The sequence below is a fragment of the Sinohyriopsis cumingii genome, chromosome 10 (assembly GCF_028554795.1).
Source record: "Sinohyriopsis cumingii isolate HCF-2022 chromosome 10, ASM2855479v2, whole genome shotgun sequence".
NCBI lineage: Eukaryota > Metazoa > Mollusca > Bivalvia > Unionida > Unionidae > Sinohyriopsis > Sinohyriopsis cumingii.
Window position 1 is genome coordinate 103,403,401 of NC_142970.1, and position 19,356 is coordinate 103,422,756.

General features: G+C 37.2%; 1 protein-coding gene across 1 annotated transcript in view; it reads left to right on the forward strand.

Moving 5' to 3' along the window:
• The first annotated feature begins 1,980 nt into the window (after positions 1 to 1,980).
• Positions 1,981 to 19,356, forward strand: part of LOC149790747 (dynein axonemal assembly factor 19-like) — a 43,690-nt gene continuing 26,314 nt past the window's right edge. The window contains exons 1-3 of the mRNA XM_089972802.1: positions 1,981 to 2,056; positions 8,157 to 8,312; positions 16,884 to 17,028. Coding sequence (XP_089828928.1) covers positions 8,161 to 8,312; positions 16,884 to 17,028 — 297 coding nt within the window. The 5' untranslated portion in view covers positions 1,981 to 2,056; positions 8,157 to 8,160. The remainder of the gene's footprint in view (positions 2,057 to 8,156; positions 8,313 to 16,883; positions 17,029 to 19,356) is intronic.

The following is a 19,356-nucleotide window of genomic DNA, read 5'->3' on the forward strand; positions in this document are numbered from 1 at the left end:
TCGACTGTTTTTCAACAAGGATACGAATGTCCTCGTCTTTGGACAAACACAATCGTTATAAGCATAAAGTAAAGGTGTAATCAGTATGTTTCTATATGAACGAAGTGCCAAGCCTCAGAAAGCACAATTGCAGAGGAGTTATAGATTCCCCCGAAATATATTTTCTACGATTGCGTAGCAGTTGTACCAGTGAAGACAAAATACTTGGCTAGAGGTGCAAGTGCATGTTGCACATGAGAAAAGCCAGCCTGTCGAGCAGTTGTACTTCGCGATCACGTTATTAATATATAGTGGCGTCACTAGGGTTGATGTCAACCAGTGCGGTAATTCATGGTGTCACCCCCCATGGACCTCCTTCCTGCACAAAAGTTAAAAAATTGTATAGACAGTCATTGTGGTGGCACCCCACCCCCCGGCACCCCCCTAGTGACACCACTGATTACAGAAGAACTTTGATAGACCCTCAACCTGCCGAAGTGAAAAAGAAATAACTGAATCGGAACAACAACTGCGAGACGAAATCACCGAGAGAACCGCGTTACTTAAGAAATAACAACGCATGTGTAGTCCTGGATGCAATTTGTGGAATTGCCATAACAACCACCATTGACATTGGGTTATTAGGAATCGCAAAAGCAGCGACTGTCATAGCAACACGAATTAGAATTGTTATATCGTGTAAGCGGCGTTGTAAGCGGTACTGGCAAAATATTACGGTACGATTACATTCATGAACACTTATCTATTCGGAACTTCTCGCAGCAGCGCAAATTAGTCTCAGTATGATTACTAAACTCTACTCAATGGCTATCAATGATAAATTGATTAGCATAGTGGAGTTTGAGAATGTATTGGTGGAAATGGAAAACCACCAACGACTTTGAGAACATATAAGGAACCGAGACATTAACGACCCTGATTTATAGGCGGTGAAAATCTAGTAAATATTTGTCAGTGTCTGACTTATGACTTTACTTATAGGGCTACATGCACATGGTTTCAGGATCTGGAACCATTATCATAACTCTCGTGGTTTCGTAATTGAGGAGTACATAAGCCGTTTGTTTGGCTTACGCTCCTGACTTTATACCCCCATCGCACACAAGTGTACGCCAAAGTTACCATGAGGCGCAAATGCAAAAGGAAAGTAGCAAACAACGTTGCATATGAATGAACAAACATCATTGATAGAGAAAAAATCATAGAGGCATAGAAGTCTTTTGTCCAGAAATATTTAAAAGCCCTATTAGTACACTACTGCACATTATATTGACTTGCACCATATTCAGGGAGGTAATCACCTGCAAAGCTCCCCCCCCCTCCCCATAACACCCAAACAAACTGCCAAGTAGAATTTAACAAAATTTTAAATAAACCAGTTTGATATCAAGGACTTTCAAATTATGCAAAATTATGCACATTTGCTCTCAAATATGGTCACTGGACTAAAAGATTGATAAATCTTTAATCAACTCACAAAAACCAATAAATAAAAATTGGCCACATTTTACAGAAAGGATTCTGGCATGAAATACTTTTAATAATTTTACAAAATATGCTAATCTGACCTCATTTGTGGCTGATGGTAGCAAAATAAAGGGCAACCTTTAATAACCACTTATAAATTTGTATTAACATAACATATGAAACTGTACACAGTCATTTTTATACAATAATAGAATACTCAAACATAAACCATATCAAAGAAAGAAAAGCAAAACAATATAGTACATAATGTTGTATATTGGGCAGAAAAGTATATAAAAACTAACTGCGTTAATCTCAAAAATAAAATATTTGTTATTATTATTATTATTATTATCATCATCATCATCCCGCTTGGTACCTTTTGGTCTAAGGGACGAAACTACTTCAAATTGTAAACTAGTCCAATGATTTTAACTGATTGATGTCCCTTATTTTTCCTAGCTTTAGAATGGTTTTAAGTTCTATTTCTCCTATATGCAACTCTAAGTTAATATTATTGGTTCTAGACGGAGTGCCTATGTTTCCGAGACTTCTAGGCCGAGACTGCACGGGTTAGCCTAGTAAACTGGTAAATAATATCTTGCAATTAGCTTAATACACGAAAGTGTTGCGATACTGTTGTATTATATTATCCGTATTATTATTGTGTTTCAATTATCACATTGACTTTTTTCAAGTAGTTTTACCGTCATAGCAAAATGTTGTTAAGGACGCCGCCATCTGAAGTAGCGGCGTTGATTTATTTACTGTAATGTGAATGAAAGAAAATACGACATACAACTCATAACAGAATATATGTACGAATGGATGAATTACATTACTGCGAGAATATGACATATTTGAGTTTTGTCAAAAGGGATTTTGTCTTGCCTCTACCCGGCTCCAGACGGTATTAGTCGCAGAATGTAATACGTCTACCCACAAGGGCTCGTTGCTTACAATTGACCCGTCATGCATGTACTACATAATAACTAGTTATTATATAGTACATGTATGACAGGTCAGTCGTAAGCAACGATACGAGCCTAGTTATTATATAGTACACGTATGACAGGTCGATTGCAAGCAACGATACGAGCCCTTGAGGTCTACCCAGATATTTATGTTGTTTGGGTCTACCCCAAGAAAATAAATCTCAGGGTACACGTCTTGTAGAACTACTGACATATGTTTTGAGCCAGAATACCCTCGTGCCAGCAGTAAGTTGTGAAATAAGCTGAAAAGAGCAACCAGTAATATTGATGTAGAGAGTATAGCTTTCACTTGCAATGAAAGTATTAGGTCTAATGTGATCCGGGACTTGCGTCGTGTGCTAATGTGCGTGGTTGTTGTGAGTGAGCGAACGAGTGAGCGATCGATCACGGTGCATGATTCCCGTGCGTCACGTGTATGAAAACCTCTCTATGATACTAATAAAAGGCTAGGGAATTACTACTCGAGGCGAGAGAGAGAGTCATACAACACCTCGAGACCGAAAACCACCTGACTGGCTAGGCCAGTGGGTGTGTTCGCAAATGGTTTACTACGTGTGAATTACTGAGATCTATAGATTTCAGGCCTGCTTGTAGCAGTGGATAACTGAAACAATGCAGTAGAGTCCCTTTCGTGTAAATTAAATACCGCAAGGCACTTGATGACAACGATTCAATTATAATTTTAAATTATTAATTAAAGCTCCGTATTTTTAATCATTTTGTATGTATGGTAGGTTTTTTTACTCTTTCCAGACTTGAAGGATGGTTCAAAGTGGTAGTTGTAGTTATTGTATTTTTTTTAAGCACACTCTTGCTAAATGTCGGGAGACATTTACCTGTAGGGAGGGAGTATGTGACCCGGGACTTGCGTCATGTGCTAATGTGCGTGGTTGTTGTGAGTGAGTGATCGATCGCGGTGCATGATTCCCGTGCGTCATATGTATGAAAACCACCTCTCCGCGATACTAATAAAAGGCTAGGGAATTACTACTCGAGGCAAGAGAGTCATACAACACCTCGAGCAGTGTGGAGATTTGTCTTTCACGTAAGTGAAAGACAAAGGGATTGAATACGTTAATATATTTCGGGAAAGCAATACTCTTCGAGTCTGGTAAGGGATTGTTTTTATTTTTGTGATAAAATTATAAATGCCGGTGGGTGGGTTATATAATGTGTATTATATTTGTTATATTATGTATTATGTTCGTCTTGTATTCTAAGTATGTGTTTTATATTGTTTTAGTTTTTTTTATTGTACTTCATACCAACTGTCATAAATCCTACAATCGACAACAAGAGTACTTATTTCTTTGCGAGAGGAGTGAGAGCTCACACTAATAAATTTCCACAAACATGGAAAACTGCCAAGGTTATACCATTGCATAAAGCAGGAACAAAAGATGATGTAAATAACTACAGACCCATCTCTATCCTTCCTTGTCTCTCCAAATTACTAGAAAAGCATGTACATGATTCTTTTCTTAACTATTTAAACACTTATGATCTTATTCATGATAATCAGTCTGGCTTTTACCAGAATCACTCCTGTGAAACTGCACTTGTATCTTTGATTGATAAATGGCTGAAAGCATTAGATCAAGGAGATATGGTAGGCACTATTATGGTTGATTTTTGTAAAGCTTTTGATCTTGTAGACCATGAAATTTTGCTTGAAAAACTAAAAATCTATCAATGCAGTGAAAACTCCCTAAACTGGTTTACTTCTTACTTAACCAACAGAGTGCAAAAAGTATCTTTAAATGGTCAACTTTCTGAAAGTAAAAATATTAATTGTGGAGTACCACAAGGCTCTATCCTTGGGCCTCTGTTATTCATACTATTTATCAACGATTTACCTCTTAAGATTGGAACTTCAATTTCCTCCACTGACCTTTATGCAGATGATACTACACTGTCTGAGATTGGTAAAACCAAAACAGTACTTGAAAATAACTTACAAGATGCTCTCAACAGACTTCAAGTATGGTGCAAGGAAAACAGTATGATCATAAATACAGAAAAAATGAAAGCCCTACTAGTTACAACACAACAAAAACAAGCAAGGCTAGATAGTGACAAACTCCAGGTTCTATTTGACAATGTGAGCCTCAATATGACCTCTCAAGATAGAATTCTTGGTGTATTCATGGATAACAATTTTACTGGTCTATTCACATTAAACATATTTCAAAAAAGGTTAACTCTTATCTTTGGCTACTGAGGAAAATCAAAACATACATTCCTCATCATTATAGGGTCATCTTTTATAAAAGTTATATTCAGCCATATCTGGACTACTATAATGTAATTTGGGGTAATACCTCTAATTCAAACATAACAACACTTTTAAGACTCCAAAAGAGGTCTTGCCATTTAATTCTAGATCAAAGTATAGACAATTTTCAGGATGCAATGAATAATATAAAAGTTTTGACAATACATGAAAGAATATTTCTTAGAAAGGCCAAATTGATGTATAAAGTATCTAGGAAAGACATTCCTGTCTATCTAAGCAATATCTTTCACCAAAGAGATGCTGATGGCACGCCAAATTTAAGGTCCATAAGAAGAAAAAAAATTACATTATACCATGGCCAAAGAAGGAATTGTTTAAAAAAAGTTTTCAATATACTGGTCCACTGGTATGGAACAACATTCCCAGTGACATAAGGCAGGCTCCTAACATTTCATCTTTTCACAATCAATGTCTTAAATGGAAGAAATCTTTAGAAAATTAAACAGTTCTAGTACAAAAAATACCGCATGCTTTTCTGAAATTTTACATCATTTTCATAGCTGAATTTTTCAATGCAGGATTATATTTTGTGTTTTTTATATGTTTATGTTTTCACTGATGCCTGTGAATGTGTTCCAGGCTTGATACTTTGAATTTTAAAATTACTTAATTATTTAGTGTCAAGCCAGACTCTTCACATCATGTTGTATATACTGTATATATTGTACATAACAGATAGAAGGCCGCAAGGTAGATTAGTTCTGTAACTAAATGAGTTACCTTCTCTAAATAAAGTCTTTATTATTATTATTATATTGTCACCATAATAGTCTTAACTCCCTTGATCACTTAACTCCCTTTATCTCATCTGTAGGACTGTTGAACGTTTCTTCACTGAGTTTTATTTATTACTGGTGTCTTCACACTTGATCAAGCCAATGTTCACCGTTAAACTTTAGCATCCGCTTTGTTTGAGTGCATGTTCTATCTTCAGCTCTTGCCCAATCCTCATCTGGCTATTCAGACTCTCATCATGTAACCCTACATTCAAACACAGTACTCTCTCATGGATAACTTACCTAACTGGCAGCTCTTCATCACTTCTCCTCTTCCAAGACATGTCCCATGTTAAACAAAAGTTACCAGATATTTGAGACTTTCTAGTGACAAAGAGATGCTTGATGTCAAGCTTCTCATTGACAAACAGATGCCCCTCAGCTTACTCCTTAACACGAAGTTGGCTTGTGAGAATAATAGCATATTATAATTTGTCCATCAAAAGAGAGATGATACAGTGTAGTTTTTTTTTTTTATCACACCTTAAATCTGAACATATCTACTGGAAAATGGGGCTTCAGATAGTAGTCAAAATTAAAAAACTCTTGAGTGTGCAACATTAGGATTCACTATAGTCTGGCAAAATACTGATTGACAATAAAGAAAACAGTGCTTCCTCTTTTTTTTGTACCTCACAATCCAACCATGCCACCTGTTCTATGGTCTTCATTTACTTTTTATTCTATGTTGTTGACCAGGATTCTTTTTTTTTGACAAAATCCAAAACATTCCACCAGTGTAAAGCAAATGAATTTATTTTACTTGGCATCTTCACAAATGATCATGCCATTGTTCACCTTCATCTTCCCTTGAGCACATGTCATGTCTCTCCTCCACCCACATCCAACACTTTTCTGCTTGTCCTTGATACACGCACAGAATTTTTAGTTTAGACACTTACTACATTCTCATAGCCAACTTCCCTTTCATTTCTGGCTTAAATTTACATGTACAAGCAAGTGAAACATGTTTGCTCAGTACCAAGCTCAAGAATTGTTATTTTTTACAGAGGATAAAATTTTATCTAAGACTCAAATCATCCTCTTGGACTACTGCTGCACAATTTGGGTAAACACAACTGACACTCACTGAAACAATCCACACACTTAATAAAGGGTTTTAAGATTTACCATTTGATGCACCATCCATGCAAAATTCTATTCTCGTTATTGAAATGGCTGAAATTCAAAGACAGATTAGCCTATCACACGTCTAATTTTGTGTTCAAAGTTAAGAGTGAATGTTGCCCTAAATATTTGAATGGCATGTTTCATTTTAAGGCAGAATAACAAGACTTAGGAACTAAACTGAGATTGATTACAAATGATCATTGGATAATGCCTCTGGTGCAGTTTTTCACATGAACTCCTCAGATCATTAGGAACAAATAAATCTTAATGTGTTCAAAACAAATTTGTATAACCACTATCTTGAAAGGCTGTTGTCATTTTAAACATTGAAATAATGCTCTCCAGTTTACTCTGGTAATCCATATCATGTACAGTCAACGCTTTTCATGGGAGAATAATTTATTATACAAACTGATATATCCTCATAAATTAAGTGATTATTATTATTATTATTATTATTATTATTATTATAAATGCTTCTTGATAATATCCAAAATTAAAAAATCAATGAAAACCAGTACATATTACTTTTGAAAAGCAGGAAAGTAAGGTAATGAACCAGTGAAAAAAAAAATTACTAAAATTTATTTTAAAATATCTGTTTAAAAAATGTCAAACAGTAACACTCTGCTAATCAAGAAATATTAAATACTAAGATAATTAGTAAGGAGTGGAAATCGCTACTTATCACAGATAAAAGGAGATCACAGTGACCTACTTTTTATCCTCCATTGACTTTGATGGGTATTTGGAATATATCTCAGCAGAGACTTAGCATTCTTATTTCACTTATGTCTATCAAGAAATATGTGTACCAGTTTTTTGTGTTAAGGTTTTCAAAAATGTTTCAGTTAGACCTATCTCTGGGAGTCTTGGATCATAGCAAAACTTAAACTCACCATGTGCACCATGTTACAATGAGGACAGGATGACCCAGATTGGCACAGAAGGAGGATGATTGATGGACTGCATGGCATTATATCATTTTCCCATTTCATTTATGGAAAAGCATGAGGATAAAAATTAGTAGTCAGTTTGGGATAAAAAGTTAAATTAAAGTTTGGAACATTTCTGAATTTAACCTCCAAGGAGTCCTTTATTTTTAGAACCTTCAGAAATCCTCAATTGACCTTGGGAACTCCCTTTTCTTAGATATGTGTGATTAGGATTACTATATTTGAACTTTAAAAAAAGAGGACACTGGAGAGTGGGTGTACCTGTATCATTTGTCTATATAGATTGAAGGACCGAAAACGAAGACATATCTGGGAATCAGAGGAAGTATGGCAACCCTATGTATGCTCCTCCTTGCTGTTTATATTGAAGAAGGTGTGATTGCTGTGTTCTGTAACAAAGTCCTGAAAAATTGGCTTTCTTGATGATAACGATGATGTGCGCATAATTTTTGATGATCGTGATGACTTCAGTCTTTTTTAACTCTTGATTCCTCTGAACTTGTCAGAATTTCTGCTTACATTTTTTTCTTCTCAGGAAAATGTCAACCCATGATGATGATGAGAATATTAATTTTGAAAAGCTTGAGAAAGAGTTGTATTCAGCAGTAGAAGCAGACGCTAAATACTGGCAGGAAAATGATGCCAAATTCCGAGCCGTCCACCAGAAAGTTGCAACTTATGAGGAATTCAGGTGAATATTTTTATCGCTATGGATGATGACATTGCAGAGCTTGAAGTTTACTTATTTATCTCTATCTCTATCCCAACCCACCACAATTGTACATTTATACGCATAGGTGTACCCAGTTCTCTGGGTGGGTGGGGACATAACAGTTTGAAAACTTATGAAAATCTATGAACCACTCTTGGTTACACATCAGAGTTTGAAGTTTGTTACAAGGACGTGTGATGTTACATATGCATGCGTGTACATCTTGAAAACGGGATCAACGTTTCCTATGAACATCATAGGGATAGTGATAGTATATATGCTCTTATTCACATATTTCTCAACGCTTAAACTTTATTCATTTTGAAATAATTCTGCAACTAAATTTACAGGGTGACCATACAGATTTTTCTAAAATAATCCTTTTTTTTGCTGTTTTGGAATAAAATCAGCATTGAAGGATATCACCAAAAGGGACATGAAACATCAGGGTGTCTGTCATTTTCAGGGTACTTTGCTGTAACTCAACCCGTAGTTTGCAATATTTTGGAATACAGAGATATTCGGAAAACAAACCTTATGCTGTAGATGGAGCAATTAATTGAAATCACTAGTTAGACAATTTAAATTTAGAACATAACAAAATTCATACTTAGCTTTATCTATTGGTAATTGTGTAACTAAATCACCATGTAATAAGGAAGAATTTTGAGTGTGTGTGTGTGTGTGTGTGTGATTCGGATTTTTAAAGTAGCTTTTAACAGTTTTCCAGTCATATCACTTTGATGTCTGCATTGTGGCAGTTTATAGTGATGTCTAGAACTGGGGCATCATGCCTCAGACATGTTGCATAATGTCCCACTCAATCACATTATCATGACACCAGGACTACCAGTACTAACACTAACCCTTTAATACTTGAGCACCAAGTGAGGCAGCTGCTAGTACCATTTTTATAAGTCTTTGGTCTGACTCAGCTGGGATTCGAACCTGTGACCTCCTGCATCCGAGACAGATGCTCTATCCACTTATGCCACCGGAGTGGTCCAGGAAGAATTGTGGAGATTATATGTTTCTGCCTTTCTTTGCATGCATGCACTATTCCATATCTTTATGAATGCATTTGTAATCTTACACAACTCCTACATGGTTCAAGACAGTGACTTCAAACCCTGGGATGTGATTTGGCATGGCCTTAGATGTGCATAGCGGTTTTAGAAGTTTGGTACAGTTGCTGGGGTTGAGTCTATTGGGGTGGGGTGATTTTGAATAAATTCAGTTTAATTCCCAAATTAAGAACCAACATGTCCAAGAATTTATGTATGTGATCATCAATCCAAATGTCATAACGTGTCAGATTGGAGGTCATACTTGGGGATGTGGGGGATACAGTTCTTGTCGCTGAGTGACAACTTAAAATTGATTGAGATCCTCACACCATGCATGAATTTAATAGGAATAAAAAGAACTGACCTTTGGTCTGTTCTTCCCCCATGGAACTCCTGGGTCAGAACATACAAACAGCTGAGAAAGTCATCCTTCATCTGCATGACTGTACACTTACTGGGCATGAAAAGACAAATTTATACATTCATCTTACAGTGTCACAGGGCTCCATTCCTAACTTCCAAAGACTTTCTTCCTGGGTCTTTACATGGAAACTATTGAGATCCCCACCCTCTGTGTGTGTTTTTTGTGTGTGTGTAATTTGTTCTTAACTGGTATAGAACCTTTATTTGATCCAAACTGAACTATAGTTATGTATGGTTAAGCCAGGTAGTCGTACTTAAAGATGTTTGATCCAAATCACAACCAAGCAATGCGACTCGCTTCATTGGAGCATTAAAGACATCCCCATGTAAAAGTCTTTTGACTGAGCCAATGAGCCACCACCATCACGTCCTAGAGAAACATTATCTGCACAATATGCCCTAAATTTAAGATCCAGCCCTTCTAAGCCTGCTTTTATTACTGTGGGTGGGGGAGACAAAAGCAGTCAAGTTCTGGATTATGTTTTGCAAATGCTCTGGTTTTATAACTGTTTTGAATGTTTGGATTCTTTTCCCACTTCATTGTTTAATCTGGAAATTTGAAATTTGGAGGCATATGTGACCCAGCTACTGAAGTGTGAGTCACCATCCTAGGACACACCTGATGAGAGAGAGTCAGATAGCAATAAACACACACAGTGAACACAGGAATGCTTTTATTTATAAGTACACCACATAATTTTCATTTCTACTTAAATTCACTCCAACTCACTATAGTTTTGAATGATATTTATAATTTTGAATTTCATGTAGATTGTTACACTCAACACATAGCTAATTTAATCCTTGGGATCATGAGCAGCATTTTTCTACAATCATATTTATTCACTTCATACAGCCAAACCTGACCAAAGTGTCACATTTTTATAGCAGACACTTATTCTTAGTGGCCATTCTAATTTTGCTATGCCAAATTTCCTATTTAAAAGCAGTGTACATAATGGTCACCTGCTTTCCATGGTCAGTAGCCAGACATTTCCTTAAATAATAATGGTTTCTCACAGCTTTTAGTGGTTATTGGAGGATATTGACAGTGATCCCTCACTGTATGCAAACTAGAAGACCTTTGCTTTGAAGCATTGCCCACATAAAGGTACATCATGTGAATCAATTTCACGGCCTTCCATTACAATGAAAGTTGGAGGATGAGTTGCCAATGTGGGCAGGGGGTTTGAGACACCCCATTGCAATGGGGATACAGGGTTTTATTAAAAGTAGTCAGTTGGAGGATGAGTTGACAAAGTGGGCAGGAGGTTTGAGACACCCCATTGCAATGAGGATACAGGGTTTTATTAAAAGTAGTCAGTTGGAGGATGAGTTGACAAAGTGGACATGGGGGTTTGAGACACCCCATTGCAATGGGGATACAGGGTTTTATTAAAAGTAGTCAGTTGGAGGATGAGTTGACAAAGTGGGCAGGGGGTTTGATACACCCCATTGCAATGAGGATACAGGGTTTTATTAAAAGCAGTCAGTTGGAGGATGAGTTGACAAAGTGGGCAGGAGGTTTGAGACACCCCATTGCAATGGGGATACAGGGTTTTATTAAAAGTAGTCAGTTGGAGGATGAGTTGACAAAGTGGGCAGGGGGTTTGAGACACCCCATTGCAATGAGGATACAGGGTTTTATTAAAAGTAGTCAGTTGGAGGATGAGTTGACAAAGTGGGCATGGGGGTTTGAGACACCCCATTGCAATGGGGATACAGGGTTTTATTAAAGTAGTCAGTTGGAGGATGAGTTGACAGAGTGGACAGGGGGTTGAGACACCCCATTGCAATGGGGATACAGGGTTTTATTAAAAGTAGTCAGTTGGAGGATGAGTTGACAAAGTGGGCAGAGGGTTTGAGATACCCCATTGCAATGAGGATACAGGGTTTTATTAAAAGTAGTCAGTTGGAGGATGAGTTGACAAAGTGGGCGGGAGGTTTGAAACACCCCATTGCAATGGGGATACAGGGTTTTATTAAAAGTAGTCAGTTGGAGGATGAGTTGCCAAAGTGGGCAGGGGGTTTGAGACACCCCATTGCAGTGGGGATACAGGGTTTTATTAAAAGTAGTCAGTTGGAGGATGAGTTGACAAAGTGGACATGGGGTTTGAGACACCCCATTGCAATGAGGATACAGGGTTTTATTAAAAGTAGTCAGTTGGAGGATGAGTTGCCAAAGTGGGCAGGAGGTTTGAGACATCCCATTGCAATGGGGATACAGGGTTTTATTAAAAGTAGTCAGTTGGAGGATGAGTTGACAAAGTGGGCAGGGGGTTTGAGACACCCCATTGCAATGGGGATACAGGGTTTTATTAAAAGTAGTCAGTTGGAGGATGAGTTGACAAAGTGGACATGGGGTTTGAGACACCCCATTGCAATGGGGATACAGGGTTTTATTAAAAGTAGTCAGTTGGAGGATGAGTTGACAAAATGGGCAGGGGCTTTGAGACACCCCATTGCAATGGGGATACAGGGTTTTATTAAAAGTAGTCAGTTGGAGGATGAGTTGACAAAGTGGGCAGGAGGTTTGAGACACCCTATTGCAATGGGGATACAGGGTTTTATTAAAAGTAGTCAGTTGGAGGATGAGTTGACAAAGTGGGCAGGAGGTTTGAGACACCCCATTGCAATGGGGATACAGGGTTTTATTAAAATTAGTCAGTTGGAGGATGAGTTGCCAAAGTGGGCAGGGGGTTTGAGACACCCCATTGCAATGGGGATACAGGGTTTTATTAAAAGTAGTCAGTTGGAGGATGAGTTGACAAAGTGGGCAGAGGGTTTGAGACACCCCATTGCAATGGGGATACAGGGTTTTATTAAAAGTAGTCAGTTGGAGGATGAGTTGCCAAAGTGGGCAGGGGGTTTGAGACACCCCATTGCAATGGGGATACAGGGTTTTATTAAAAGTAGTCAGTTGGAGGATGAGTTGACAAAGTGGGCAGAGGGTTTGAGACACCCTATTGCAATGGGGATGCAGGGTTTTATTAAAAGTAGTCAGTTGGAGGATGAGTTGGCAAAGTGGACATGGGGTTTGAGACACCCCATTGCAATGAGGATACAGGGTTTTATTAAAAGTAGTCAGTTGGAGGATGAGTTGCCAAAGTGGGCAGGGGGTTTGAGACACGCCATTGTAATGGGGATACAGGGTTTTATTAAAAGTAGTCAGTTGGAGGATGAGTTGCCAAAGTGGGCAGGGGGTTTGAGACACCCCATTGCAATGGGGATACAGGGTTTTATTAAAAGTAGTCAGTTGGAGGATGAGTTGACAAAGTGGACATGGGGTTTGAGACACCCCATTGCAATGGGGATACAGGGTTTTATTAAAAGTAGTCAGTTGGAGGATGAGTTGACAAAATGGGCAGGGGCTTTGAGACACCCCATTGCAATGGGGATACAGGGTTTTATTAAAAGTAGTCAGTTGGAGGATGAGTTGACAAAGTGGGCAGGAGGTTTGAGACACCCTATTGCAATGGGGATACAGGGTTTTATTAAAAGTAGTCAGTTGGAGGATGAGTTGACAAAGTGGGCAGGAGGTTTGAGACACCCCATTGCAATGGGGATACAGGGTTTTATTAAAATTAGTCAGTTGGAGGATGAGTTGCCAAAGTGGGCAGGGGGTTTGAGACACCCCATTGCAATGGGGATACAGGGTTTTATTAAAAGTAGTCAGTTGGAGGATGAGTTGACAAAGTGGGCAGAGGGTTTGAGACACCCCATTGCAATGGGGATACAGGGTTTTATTAAAAGTAGTCAGTTGGAGGATGAGTTGCCAAAGTGGGCAGGGGGTTTGAGACACCCCATTGCAATGGGGATACAGGGTTTTATTAAAAGTAGTCAGTTGGAGGATGAGTTGACAAAGTGGGCAGAGGGTTTGAGACACCCTATTGCAATGGGGATGCAGGGTTTTATTAAAAGTAGTCAGTTGGAGGATGAGTTGGCAAAGTGGACATGGGGTTTGAGACACCCCATTGCAATGAGGATACAGGGTTTTATTAAAAGTAGTCAGTTGGAGGATGAGTTGACAAAGTGGGCAGGGGGTTTGAGACACGCCATTGTAATGGGGATACAGGGTTTTATTAAAAGTAGTCAGTTGGAGGATGAGTTGCCAAAGTGGGCAGGGGGTTTGAGACACCCCATTGCAATGGGGATACAGGGTTTTATTAAAAGTAGTCAGCTGGAGGATGAGTTGACAAAATGGGCAGGGGGTTTGAGACACCCTATTGCAATGGGGATACAGGGTTTTATTAAAAGTAGTCAGTTGGAGGATGAGTTGACAAAGTGGGCAGAAGGTTTGAGACACCCTATTGCAATGGGGATACAGGGTTTTATTAAATGTGGTCAGTTGGAGGATGAGTTGACAAAGTGGGCAGGAGGTTTGAGACACCCCATTGCAATGAGGATACAGGGTTTTATTAAAAGTAGTCAGGTGTAAAGTTAAAGTAGCCAGGTCAATCACTTGGCTTCTGGCTGATATGGAAAGCCCTGAATGTGTAATCATTTTTTTATCTCACTTGTATTTGCCATACACCAGTCACATTGTCAGTGTAACTTAAAGCTGTTAGTATGTCATATTCAAACAGTAAGGCAGTTTTTAACCTAGGAACGGAGTATCAAAGAAATTTCTTTGTAGTCATTTTTTTTGCACCAGTGTGATATGTATAATTTGATATTTTCTTTTATTTGCGTGTGAATTAAAGCTGTCACTGATGATAACAGTTGATCTTTGAAAAGAGATTTGAGTTACATAGGTTTTCATTAGGGTTAGGGATCATTCATTATTTTTCATTGCAGGCCTCTCACCCTCACACCAAAGCCAACTGTTTTTTGTTTTTTTTTTCATCACAGGCTTCTCACATAAACCAACTGTCTTTTGATCTTGGTGAGTTAAGCAAATGGTTAATCTAACTACTTTATGAATTGTGGACAGCAAAAATCTAATTATATAAGGTGACCAAACAAAGATTCCTTCCCCTGTTTTACAGTCATATGTAAGATGTCAATTAATAATCACATAACTGTTTTGTCATGTTGCACAAAACAAATACAAATCAGTAAAAAAAATTAAGCGTCAGTGTTGATTTAATTTATAGACTGGATTAAAGTGAGCTGGATACATTAATCTTGTGTGCAACGTAAGTGGCAGAAAATAAAATGTATGTATATTTTATAATTTTGCTGAATAGTGCGCTAAACAAAATATGTCAACATAATAATAATAATAATAGTGGTATCTGGTGCATGGTATTTGTTCAAAAACCAAGTTTGAAACATGAATCTACACAAAGGCCACATCGGCCTTTTCCCTTGGGTAGTTGCTATTGATAGGTTTTTAACTGTATTCTTAATGACAAGATGAAAAATGAGATTCTTATGGTTGTCATATTTGTACTGCCATTCACATGTAATAAATCTAATTTTTTCATTTTCAATATTAAACAGGTTATGTGTGTTGTAAATTTGACATGTATTTTTACATTGATATTTTCTGCAATAGCACCAGTTTAGTTATATTTCACATTCAATACCTTCATTATATCTTCAGTGCTGACAATTGGCCATCGCTCATTGGATTACAAAGTGACTACATCCATATGATAACTTCCAAATGAAAAATCTGGAATCCTTGGTTAAAAGAATTCATGGATTTTCATGGAATATGTGGCATTTTTAAGTAGTCCATCAGTTGTTTTTATTAGTACACCAGGAATCATGGGTCTGTGCAGTTTGGTAGGAGTAATCAATAGAACAAACAACATATACCCTGATCTGCATGTACATCATGGTATGGCAAAACCAGGATCTCTGTTTTTGTTTTATTTTGCAGTTTGACTTATAAGTGGTTATATATGGTATGTTTATATTGGCATCTACTGCATTTTGGATTCAGTTCTAGTTGTAAAGAAGTAATAGATATTTTTTGTTGTTTGGGGCTTGGATCATCTGTTAGACATTTATGTAACCTTTCACATATTTCTACTATAGTGTGATGGCTTTTATTTCAAGGGAAATTTTCACATGTTTATAGGATAGATAGTGATGTCTTTTATCTCAAGGTAACCTTTCATGTATTTGTAGGATAGATAGAGACATCTTTTATCTCAAGGTAACCTTTCATGTATTTGTAGGATAGATAGAGACATCTTTTATCTCAAAGTAACCTTTCATGTATTTATAGGATAGATAGTGATGTCGTTTATCTCGGGTTACCTTTCATGTATTTGTAGGATAGATAGAGATGTATTTTATCTCAAAGTAACCTTTCATGTATGTGTAGGATAGATAGTGATGTCTTTTATCTCAAGGTAACCATTCATGTATTTTTAGGATAGATATTGATGTCTTTTATCTCAAGATAACCTTTCATGTATTTGTAGGATAGATAGAGATGTATTTTATCTCAAAGTAACCTTTCATGTACTTGTAGGATAGATAGTGATGTCTTTTATCTCAAGGTAACCATTCGTGTATTTTTAGGATAGATATTGATGTCTTTTTTCTCAAGGTAACCTTTCATGTATTTGTAGGATAGATAGAGATGTATTTTATCTCAAAGTAACCTTTCATGTACTTGTAGGATAGATAGTGATGTCTTTTTTCTCAAGGTAACCTTTCATGTATTTATAGGACAGATAGAGATGTATTTTATCTCAAAGTAACCTTTCATGTATTTGTAGGATAGATAGAGATGTATTTTATCTCAAAGTAACCTTTCATGTATTTGTAGGATAGATAGAGATGTATTTTATCTCAAAGTAACCTTTCATGTATTTATAGGATAGATAGAGATGTATTTTATCTCAAAGTAACCTTTCATCTATGTGTAGGATAGATAGTGATGTTTTTTAATCTCAAGGTAACCTTTCATGTATTTGTAGGATAGATAGAGATGTATTTTATCTCAAAGTAACCTTTCGTGTATTTATAGGATAGATAGTTATGTCTTTTATCTCAAGGTAACCTTTCACACATTTATATAGTATAGATTGTGAAGTCTTTTATCTTGAGGTACCTTTCACATGTTTATAATATAGATTGTGATGACTTTTTTTTCCAGAGACATTGTATTGGCATCTCATTTGAAACCACTTGAAAAAGGAGACAGAATTAGTGAAATGGGGAAATTTACCCAGCCATGGAACCCACATGCGACAAAGAAAGACAGTTTGGAAAAGAAAGAAACACTAGGTGAAATAGATCAGGTGAGTAAAAGCATAAAATTGTTAAGTCCAGCCCTGTTCCAAATGTGATAAAGGTGTAAAATGGTCCTTCATTCATACTTGGCTATATTTTTCCATTGGCATGAAGAAACTATGGTACTTTTCTGTCTGTGTAATTTGAGCTACAGTCATACCCGTTTATGTCGACATCCTCGGACCCGAGGAAATATTGTCGACATAGGCAGATGTCGAGATAAGTGGGGGGGGGGTGTGGGTCTGAAAAAAAAATACAAGTTAAATTCGTCAGTAAGGGGTGACCTGTCATCAGTGAATAGCATTTACACTGTGAGAAAAAAAAAAACAATGGAAATTTTGAGTACATGAAAACAAAACCAGTGTGAAATATACTTGTATACTGACAAATTACATTTTGGTTACCTTTATGTAATAAAATCCACAATAAAATATTGCATCGGTCACATCCTGATATGAAAAACATTCACTACGATATTCAAAGTCAATATTCAATGTCTGTATCAGCACATGGTTGCATAGTTGTTATTTACATGCTTCAAGTACATGTACTTAAATTGTCCTAGATTTTGGTCAGTCTGTTCCCATCTTACTGAGGCTACCAAGGGGATGGGGCTATTCACAGGGAAATGAAAACATGTCAACAAGTTGGTTTAAACAGTACATGTATTTAGTTACAGAAGTCATCGTGAAAAGTGCATAAAAGCGAACAAGAGATATGCGGCTGATATGATTAATGAAGGCATAATATTGTATTCATTCACACATGCTAAATAAAATTAAAAAGGAAACTGTCGCAGCACAATAAACTTGTTTTAATCACTGATCACTTTGGAAAATGCAAGAATCGATCAGATTTCATTGCTTTTATTTAAGTTGCCACGAGAGGCCATCTTTATAGGACCAAACAAAAGCCTGGTTTTTTCTCTCCAACCACAACATTAAAGCCTGGCGGCAAAATCAACTAATTGTTGAAAAAAGTATGGGTCGGAACTGGCAGCTTGTCGACATAAATGATTAGAAAACAAAGGATTTATTCAAGCTGGGACCATCGGCTTCTGTCGACATGTACGTTTATTTTTTATCTCGACGTCGACATAAGCATGACAATTTTGGTAGTAATAGTAGACCAAGGGACCGGGACTTTGCTTTTTTGTCGAAATAGGCGGCTTGTCGACATAAGTGATGTCGATATAAGTGGGTAGGACTGTATCACTAATATGTATAGCTGAATCTTTTTTTTCTTCTCATTTTTATGAATATACCTGTAGTGTGATTTATACACATATCCATGTTTGTAGTTTTGGACCATGCAAGTTTTTGAATAATCAGCCTCACCAGGATTGAATTAGAGCATCTTGGCTATGACCATTTCATTTATGGGGATAGTCAGGATAATACGACATGAATAGAAAATTTAAAAAATTTTAAAAATACTAGTAGAGCATGTCAGCAGAGAAGACGTAGTATCGGAGTTTAACTTTTAAAATGATGATATTATCCGGTAAATATTTATGTATTTGTCAAGGAAATGGTTGGGTATGGAAGAGATATTCTGTTTCTTCTTGAAAATATAATGGTTGTTTTCAGTCCGCCATGTATTATCAGTAGGTATAAAATGACCTAAGGGTGTTGTGTTTGCCTCTTTTTGTACAATGCCGTGGCTCACAAATGACCACATATTAAGCTACATGCTAAACAGCATATCTCACAGTAAAGAAATCCATACTATGCTATCCCTTGACCATCATTGTTCCACCTTTTAACACTTGTTTGTGAACACTTTAGAAACTTAATTTCTCATATGATTTCAGCTAGACTTGGTACGTAGATCTCTGTCATTGAGATGCTGTATGAGTTTGATTGAGTGACATTCATCCATTTCATTGAGGTTATCTAGCACCTGATTGGCTGTGATTGCAAGCACACTAGTATTTCCTTTCAGACTTTTATCACATATGGTTTGTTAGTTTACTAGTATATCATAAAATCTCAGATGAGTCAACATTGTTCCATATTAACAAGCTGATTCTCTTTGTGAGTACTCAAGCGGTTACATTTCTGATACGATTTGGTACATAAGCTTATATCATCAAAAGCTTGTATGAGTTTAGTTGTGATTGTTGTTGTTGTTGTTATAGGGTTTAACGCCATTTTTCAGCACAAGATAGGCTATACATGGCGGCCAGTATTAATGGTGGAGGAAGAACCCGGGAAAACCCTGGAAAGAACCACTGACCCATGAGAAGCTACTGGCAAGCTTTCTCACATAGCCACACTGGCCGAGCCCGAGACTTGAACCCACGCAGACAGAGGTGAGATGGCAGTGATCCGTGA